Source organism: Phaethon lepturus, unplaced genomic scaffold, assembly GCF_000687285.1.
Source record: "Phaethon lepturus isolate BGI_N335 unplaced genomic scaffold, ASM68728v1 scaffold23290, whole genome shotgun sequence".
NCBI classification, from domain to species: domain Eukaryota; kingdom Metazoa; phylum Chordata; class Aves; order Phaethontiformes; family Phaethontidae; genus Phaethon; species Phaethon lepturus.
Window position 1 is genome coordinate 5,557 of NW_010510114.1, and position 8,507 is coordinate 14,063.

The following is an 8,507-nucleotide window of genomic DNA, read 5'->3' on the forward strand; positions in this document are numbered from 1 at the left end:
CTGAGAGGCAGAAAACAGCCAGGCTGCAGCAGCCTGGAATGGCAGGAGAGCCAAGGGAGGATTCTGAGCTGCATCCTCTGATAAAGCAGCCTGGGAAAGTGGAAAAGCCTGATGGGAATGGCCTATTCCTAGGGAGTACAGTTGTGTTTGTAGTTGAGCAGCTGTGCTCCTATCTGTGTATATAGGGGGGACGAGCCTGCAAACACTATGTGTATTATAGCAGTGTTTTACCAGAAGTCTAATTTAGATATGTATTTATGAACTTGCTCCTTTTAGGCGGGTCATTGCTTTGGCAAGGGTGAAAGGGCTTGGGGCAATCTCAGATTACAGTCATTTCTGTGGCAAAAGCTAAGTTTTTTGGCTGCAGTCTCAGGGCTGGGAATTAAGGGAGGCTGTGCTGGAGCAGGCCTTGGCATCAGTAACCCTGTGAAAAATAGAGGAAGTCGTCCAATGCTGGAGCAGTAATCACTTTTGCTGTAGAAATACAGTTAACTGCACCAGTGCATTTACCCTGAGATCTGAGCATCTCTCCTTAGAAAGGAAATTACTTGATTCAGACAGGAAAATGAATATGAAGAGCATTTCTCTGCACTGGAAGAAATTTCTCTGCACTTTTACCTGGCTACACAGGTTCTCATTACAAGCGTTCCTTTCCTGGCCACAAGTGGGCAACAGTTGGGGAAAAAAAGTAACATTGGTTAAGATGTACAAATCCCAATAGCACCAAAATTACCTTGTAGTTTGGGTGAAAGAAAAATCATGGGTGCTGGAAAAGTAAGAGTGCTCCTTCTTGTGTCCATGTCTGTAGAGGAAGGGTGCTGGGTGCTCATCCCTTTGGAGAGGGACTGTGTCTCTGTGGGCTTTTGTGGATGAGCTCAGTGTCTGCATGTTCTTCCCCCGTTCTGGACCTATGCAGGTGCCAACACAGGTTAAAAATGTCACAGCCTTGGCCAGAGCATCCTCGCGGTTACAGCATCTCGCAGAGCCCCGGGTCAAGGAGGTGACTTGCTGCTATGAGCACAGTTTTCCCGAATCTGTCATCCGTCCGGTAAGGCAGCATCACCCGGGTCCATGCATGGCAGGGAGACCGGGCAGAGGGGAGGCCACTGGATGGCCGGTCGCTGGTGGCTCTTCTCAGGGCGGCCCTGGATGTGCTGCTGTCTGTAAGCCTGATGTCGCTGCTTCCTGGGCTGGAGAGCAGGTCTTGTTCTCTGTCCAGAGCTTGTAACTGGCTCCCAAGCAGACATTCCCAGAGAAGGGCAGACCTGTGCCTAGCCTGCAGTTGTGGGGATGGGGAGAGATGGACAGGGTCTAACTGGGTTCTCCAGTGCTGGGGGGTGGGTTGGACAAGGAGCTACGAGTAAGAGGCGGCTGGAGGGAAGGTTGTGGGACTGGCCAGGCAGTGATTTCTCCTTCCACAGCTTGTCTGGCGCCAGACACAACTGTGGACAGGGTCATGTCCCATCTGTGCGTGGTCAGTGGCTGTGAAGCTGGGCACACTGAGTTGAGGCTGGTCACCCTTGAATGCCAGGAGCACCTGTAAGGACCTTTCTCCCCATTCTTCCACAGGTTTCCAAGTCGGCTCAGAAGGCAATTGCAAGCCCTCGGACCCTGGAGCTGGCTAGGGCAAAAAGATTGCATCCTGAGTATGTGCCCATGCGGGATGCTGAGTGGCCAGTGACGGAGGCTGCAAAGCACGCAGTGGCCACAGCAAGGCTCGTGGAACTGGCCCAGCCTTGCAAAAGGTAGGTGCTGCTTATCCGCCATGAGGAAATGATCAGCTGTCAGCCCATTTCATGCAGGCCATGGCACCTTGTTGATTCGGGTTTGCCCAGTGTGATAAGCCACATTTTCCTCTTCCACTTCCAAAATGCATGGATATTATATGGCTGGGTGTGCTAATGCATGGATTGTGGTTTAAAAAGCATTTCTGAGGTGGAAGGAGAATCAAAAGAGAAGAAATAGGAACTTTCTAATTCCAGTAGGAATTACTGCTTGGGAATAAATTATTCACTAAAAAGCTGGCACAATGTAGCACATTCATGTTGCCCACCATGATGCAGCTGGCCTCAGCCTGGGCTGCAGGAAATGCTGGGTAGGATGTTTCACAGAGGGTGAGGAGGGTGTAGTGGCCGTGACAGCTTCCATGAGAGACGAGACACCCCCTCTCACAAGTGTCCTGGTGACAGCAGCAGAGGCACGGCTGCTTTTGTCCTCCCTTGACAGGGAAAGGCAGGGCTCAGGCGGAGGCGTGTTGGCGGGCAGGCATATTTGAGAGCTGGCCCTGCTCCAGTTGGAATTGACTGCCTCTGTCTTCGCTCCCCCAGGCCTCCTATGAGCTTGGCTCAATTCAACCCAGACGCGTTCACAGTGAAGGAGACTGCTAAGAAGGCAACTTGTTCTGCTCGAATCCAAGACCTGGCTCGTCCAATTAAGCGCTGAGCTCCCTCAGAAACACAGCCCACTGCTCGTGCCAGCTGCCCCCGTCACCCCTTGGAACATCACCCCCTTCAGGCTGTGCTGTGGCTGGAAAACCTGCTTGAACATGGCGCAGAGGCAGCACCCAGCAGGAACATTTTCTTACGAGCAGCCATTTTTAGGGGGCTTATCTGGGGAGTTAAATAAAGTGGTCATTCCTTAAGAACAAAATAGTCACCAGGGGAAGCGAGCAGAATTTGACCTAATGGGGGAAGCCTTTCTCTCTAGGGCAGGTTACATCTGGAGTTTATCAGTCGTCTTATTCTTTTGCTGTAATAATTAAAGCAGTAATGAAACAATTGCTGGGGGATGCCAGCACAGGAACTGTTCTTTCACATAAGGAAGTGTGGCAAACCAAAGCTGATGGCTCGCCATAGGTTGATGCAACACAATGCCTGACCTTGGGTTTCAAAACTTTTGCTAAAGTTTAGAGATTTTCTTAGTGACGCTCAAAGTTTTGTGCTTGTGACAGAAGTAGACACACAAAAGGCTGCAAAATTCCAGATCCAGGGCTGGATTTGATAAGGTGAAAAGCTGTATTACGGACTTGGGAAATGCTGCGGTAGCATGTGCGTTGAGTTGTCTTGGATTTGGGGCCTGTTCAAATGCTTGGAGAATGGGCAGATTCAGCTTGTTGCTTTGCATGCATCTTTGATACAAGTTACACAGGTGGGTTAAATATGTGCGGTTCAGGTATTCAGTTGTGTGACCCTGGGAAAAATACTGGAGGTCTGCATTGGGGTTTTTGGAGCCTGACTCTCCTCAGTGTAAGGGAGAAGGCACGTTGCAAAGACTAAGGAGAAAACAGGTATCAGTGCCAGACTCTGCAGAACAAACCCTGAGCTGCGGTTGGGTCTGAGGGTGAGTCAGTTTGGCAGCTGGATGGCAGGGGAACAGCACAGCCTGTGTAAGACATGGCACAGGGAGATTGCGTTTATCTGTTTCCTATGAGTTCGGTGTGCTTTTTTTGGACTGGCAACTGGCAGGAGATACTGAGGCAAGAGCGATGCTCTCCAGCAAGGGACAAAAGCCATAAAGGAAAGCATGTGGCAGTTGCAGTGCCAGTGTATCTTAATCTTCCCTGTGTTAAGCTGATTCTCCTTACAAAGGAGTAGACGCAGGTGACCACAAACCGGAAGATGATTAATCAGAGGATCCACTGATTGATTCAATAATCCACTAAGCACAAGATTTTGGAACCTTTTGGAAGCAGGTAAGGTCACTGGGCAATGGTGCTGGTTGTTTTTTAGCCCATGCATTGTCCTGTAGCAGGATAAAGGAGAGTTTGGGCTTTGTGGAAGAGCCTTAGAGTAGCTGCATCCCTCAGGCTTAAGAATGGCCAGGAGGTTGGGGTCTGCCCCCCTGCCCCCCATGGGGGAACCCCAGCACCACCAGCCTCTGCCACCTCAGGGCTTGGGGTGTGCGTGGGGCTGTGTGGGATGCCAGGGCTGGACCTGTGGGCACCCTGTCTCTTGGCTATCCCTGTGGCAAGAGGGAAAACCCATGGTGCCCAGCGAAGTTGCCTTGGAGAAGTGTTGCCCTCCCAGAGGAAGGAGTCTGCCTCCTGCCATTGGGGCAGGGAGCACCAGCAGGGACATAACACAGCTCCTCTCATCAAAACACTTTTTTTTATTAATGTGTTGGAAAGAAAAAAAAAGACCAGTTCTTTCCCTTTGGTGACCTTTAACAAAAATGTGAGAAATGCATTTGGGGGGGCTTTGTTAGGTCTGATTGTGGTGTAGGCACTTGGTTTGCCAATATCCAGAGCTGACTCGGGCATCTTGAGCTAACCAAGATCACCTGAACAACGCATCTGTTTTTCCAGGTGCCCTCCTCTTTGGATGATCTGTATATTAAAGCTAGCACACATACTTTGCCTCTGGTGATCATAAGGAAAATAAATCTCCCCCCCCCTTCTATGTTTGAACCTTTCATGGCAGCTTTTCTGCAAGGCTGGGACAAGGGCTCGAGATTGCCTTGCCCTGTGCAGCTGCTGTTAATGGATGGGAATGACTAGACAGCTTATGCAGCCATCAGAAGCTGTATACACATATATATATAATATTTTTTCCTGGTTATGTACACTTTAAATAAAACTTATGTTAAATAGCAGGGTATTACTTTGTATCTCAAAACCTATTGCAACAGAAGAACCCCAAGGAAACCCACTCTGGAGAGCTTCACCATCATTTACAACGGGCATGGGGATCGGAGCAGCATCCTCTAGTCCCTGACCGAGCCGCTTTCTGAGGGCAGCCCTTCAGACTTCCTCCACTCTGCCAGGCGCTGCTTGAACCATTTCTGGAGGGGAGGGAAAAAAAAAGAGAGTGAGTGCACTGGGCTGAGCGAACCCTTTGCTAAAGGTGCAGATGCGGTCAGCACGTGGGACCAGGCGAGGGACGCTCGCGGCACTGCTGTCTCGTAGCAAGGCGCAGCGCTCTTCCCAGGCAGTACAGGCAGCAGGACAGCCGCTCCTGACCGAACCGTCCTGTTACTTATGTGTGCACCTCTTTCAAACGCACTTCTCTTGCGTGCTTCAGACTTTGACAGCATGGGTGAGTCCTCCTTTTATTGCTGTGAGTCCAGGTTTTTCTTGCAAACAGAGTGAGAGATTGGCTAAGGAGCTGCTGGATGGTGTCTGTTTAAATGGCCGGAGCAGTGAAACAATCACTGCAGGTCCAAACCCGACAAGAATCAAAAGCTGACCTGCTTCAGAAAGGATGGGAGGGACAACACAGTGGCTTTTGGCAAAAAGAACAAATAGATTTAAAAAATGAGTTAAAAATGTTCTTAGTCTTTAAACAGTATGCATGACTATGTTATTCTGTAGTAACTTAGCCTCTCTAAGCCAGCTCCCAGAGCTGCTGATGCCGCTTTAACACAGCCTTAATTTGGGATGTTAGATAAAATGCATCTGGATAAAGCCACACTACCTCCCTAAGAAGAGAGAGATAACTCGTGTGCCGGAAGCACAGCTCAGCCTTATGTTTGGGAATGTGCCTGTGATTTGCTTTGTTGCTGTTCATTTTGTTGCTATATTTGTTCATGGCTATTTTTGAAGCTATTGTGGTCCGTAATGATACAACCACGGTGCTCTTTGCAAGTGGCTCTCGCACTAGCACTGCCTTGGACCACGTCCAGTCAGATGATTGCCTGCCTAGCCTCCTCCCCAAAATTTCCCTTCCTGTCATAAACTGTCATCTCCTGTTGACTCAGTACCTCTTTGCATCTCATTTTTACTAAATTTTTTATTAAAATGCCTACTATATCTAGCTGATAAAGCACTCCGGATGTCAGGAGCAATGATTCTGTGTGTCGTACGCAATGCAGGCACTTTGCAGTTCACCATCCCAGTCTCAATCCTGTCCCTAACATAACCTTCATCTCCATATCTCTAGGAGCACCCTGGATTCGTGGAAAAAGATGCCTATTGGGGAAGATTTTAGGACATCTCCAGAGGTGTCCTGGGCATATATGGCCTGTGATTACAACTTGCTTTAGGGGAAGAAAAAAAAAAAAAAAAAAAAGAGGAGTGCTATTTCTAAGGAGGAAAAGGTATTTCAGGGATACTGCCTTCTTGCTGCCTCAGACAAGCAGTGGTACCTGCCTGTCACCAGAGCACAGTGCAGGAGGGGTCTCCTGTTCCACTCCAGCCAAGGATGATCAGTGCAATGGATGTTACACCAGCATCTTTCCCTGGGCCAGGCTCTCGCATCCCTTTGGCTTTGCCCAGGGAGGGCCAGGCTTGGCACCTCTTGGCAAAGTGCTGCTAACTTTTCAGTGACTTGGATTTCCTTTCTATACCCATCAATGCTGCTGTGGATCTAGTAGTTTATAAAACACCTGCATCAAAAATGGCTGCACTGCAACCTGAAGGAATTAGGAAAGAGCTGTTTGCTTCTGAAGCCCAGGATAGCCTGCTGATAGCCAGGGGGAGCACAGGGCTTGGTGGAAGTCCCAGACAGGAAATTTGGAGGCGCCTCTGTCTCCTGGAGGGGCTTACAGACTTGCCTGACAGCAGGGCTTGGGGACACAGAATTAGCTAATTGCAGTGAGGGGGAGCGTGCACAGCCTGAGCATGTCCCACAGCACATTTGCAGGAGTTGCATCTATCCTGTATCTGTTTTAAAATGATTGTAGTTTCTTCAGACTATAAAGGCAGCAGTGGTTTGGGCACCCAAGGCTATCAGAAATGGCTTGGAAGGAAAGGACAGCACACATGGTTGTATATTCGGGGCCCCCGATGACCCTCGGGGTGTGTCCTTGTTCTGGCTGTGGGAAGCGCTAGCCTGGTCTCCAAGCCCAGGCTGGAAATGGGGCTGCTGGGCAGGGGGGCACAAGGATCCCAGTGGGGCACAGGGCTGCTATGTGGGAGGTCACGGCTGTGGGAAGAAGGGGCTGCGACTACAGGGGATGGGGCTTTGGGGATGCAGGGACAGGAACACATGGGGTGCAGGGAGGTGCAGTGGTGCAGTAGAGCTCTGTGGGTGCCGTGTGGGGCTGGGGGTGCACGGGGGGTTGCAGAGGTGAGAGGAGACTTGTGGGTGCAGTGTGGGGTGCAGTAAGGAGTACGCAGGCTGCAGAGTGGTGCAAGTAGGGAGTGTATGGGACACAGGGGTGCTCAGGGTGCAGGGGGAGCATGAAAGGTGCAGGGGATGCAGTAGGGAGCATTGGTGGGACAGAAGGGAGCAAGGTGCATGACAGAGAGCCTGGGACAGGACAGGCAGGAGATGGGGGGGGAGTGTGTGGGGCACAGAGGCATGCAGGGGCAGCAGGGCTGGTGCCAAGGCAGGGGCGAGGGGCGCACACTCACCAGGGTCTGCTCCTCAGAGAGCCCGGTCTCGGCCGCGATGAGGCACAGCGTGGTGGGGTCAGGATGCTTGTTCACCTTGCAGAAGTTGTACTCCAGGATCTCCAGCTGCTCCTCAGTGGGAGTCACTGGCTTCTCCGTGGCCATCTCCTCCTGGGGCAGGGCTATGGGGCCAGGCACTGCGGAGAGGGACCGGCATCATTGCCCAAGCTGGGAGTGGGCAGTGGGGCCACACTTGCTGAGCCCCAAATTTGCCATCCCCGTCCCCACCCGCTCCCTCCTTCCCAGTGGCCTCTGGCCGTGGCAGGGCACAACTCCCTTCCCAAAGGTGTGTCGGGGGGATCAGCTGGGCGCCCCAGGCCCCCAACAACTCCCACCTCAGTTTCCCCACTGTGGCAACCACACACCAACAGTGCCCAGCTGAGCTGTCTCACCATCCTCACCGCCAGGAAACTGCAGCCTGTCCTCTGCTCAGCGCAGCTCCCCCCTTGCTGTATTTATAGCCAGTGTGACTCCCGTGGGGACGATTCCTGTTTACAGCCGTATTTAGGCCTGGGCGTCACTTGGGAGTGATGTCACAGCAATGGGTATGTGTGTGGGGGGTTAATTTAAAGACATTAATTAAAAAACATTATTTATACTCTGGGTGAGGGTACAGTATCTGTTATCCAGCCTAGTGTTTTGGTTCTTTTCTCCCCAGCCACCAGGGAAGTTTGTGCAGGGGAATCACAAACCAAAGGATGGAGGATCTTTCAGGAGCGTGGGCTCAGACCCATTAATCACCCTATTTTCCCTCCTTGTCAATGTCCTGGTCCTCCTCCTCGCAGCATGGCCAGACATCACAGAAAGCCGGTGATGAGCCGGTAAGCTGCTTTATTTTTACCAACATTTAATGTTATCATGCATGGGCATAAACTGTTAGTACGTTGTTCCTGAGCATGGCTGAATTGTTTGTTTTTCGGCGTATGAGTGAAGGGTCAGTCCTCGGAGCACTGTATCCCGTGCAGGTCTGTTGCTCAAGCACCCGCCGCCTTCAGCTGCGATCAGTGCTGGGCGCTCCTGGCAATGGCAGAAGGAAGGAGCCCACCTTCTCCACCAGAGTAACGTTTGTCCTGCTTGTGCTTTGCACGAATCTCTGGAGGACTTGGCACAAAAAGACGAGGGAAAACAAGTAAGTACACCTTGGGTGAGCCCCATATCTCTCTTCCACAGGGCTCTA

The 8,507-nt window shown here is 51.3% G+C and overlaps 2 protein-coding genes across 2 annotated transcripts in view; one reads left to right on the plus strand and one right to left on the minus strand.

Annotated features, from left to right (window-relative positions):
- Positions 1-2,442, plus strand: part of THEGL (theg spermatid protein-like) — a gene marked incomplete at its 5' end in the record, with an annotated part of 4,551 nt that extends 2,109 nt beyond the window's left edge. The window contains 3 exons of the mRNA XM_010296064.1: positions 917-1,048; positions 1,570-1,745; positions 2,328-2,442. Of these exons, the coding sequence (XP_010294366.1) occupies positions 917-1,048; positions 1,570-1,745; positions 2,328-2,442 (423 nt within the window). The remainder of the gene's footprint in view (positions 1-916; positions 1,049-1,569; positions 1,746-2,327) is intronic.
- A 2,259-nt stretch (positions 2,443-4,701) lies between these two features.
- On the minus strand, positions 4,702-7,435 carry HOPX (HOP homeobox). Its single transcript, XM_010296053.1, has 2 exons — positions 7,292-7,435; positions 4,702-4,779 (listed from the first exon to the last, which is right to left on the minus strand). Exons 1-2 carry the CDS (start codon positions 7,433-7,435, stop codon positions 4,702-4,704), a joined length of 222 nt encoding a protein of 73 aa, XP_010294355.1.
- Between the last annotated feature and the right edge of the window lie 1,072 nt (positions 7,436-8,507).

What these genes read in the sequence shown, in the direction of transcription:
- HOPX (XM_010296053.1), bottom strand. Translation starts at nt 7,435, where the DNA reads ATGGCCACGGAGAAGCCAGTGACTCCCACTGAGGAGCAGCTGGAGATC. An exon ending in TCTCTGAGGAGCAGACCCTG is followed by an intron (nt 4,780 to 7,291) that starts GTGAGTGTGCGC and finishes CCTCCCCTCCAG; the next exon opens with AAATGGTTCAAGCAGCGCCT.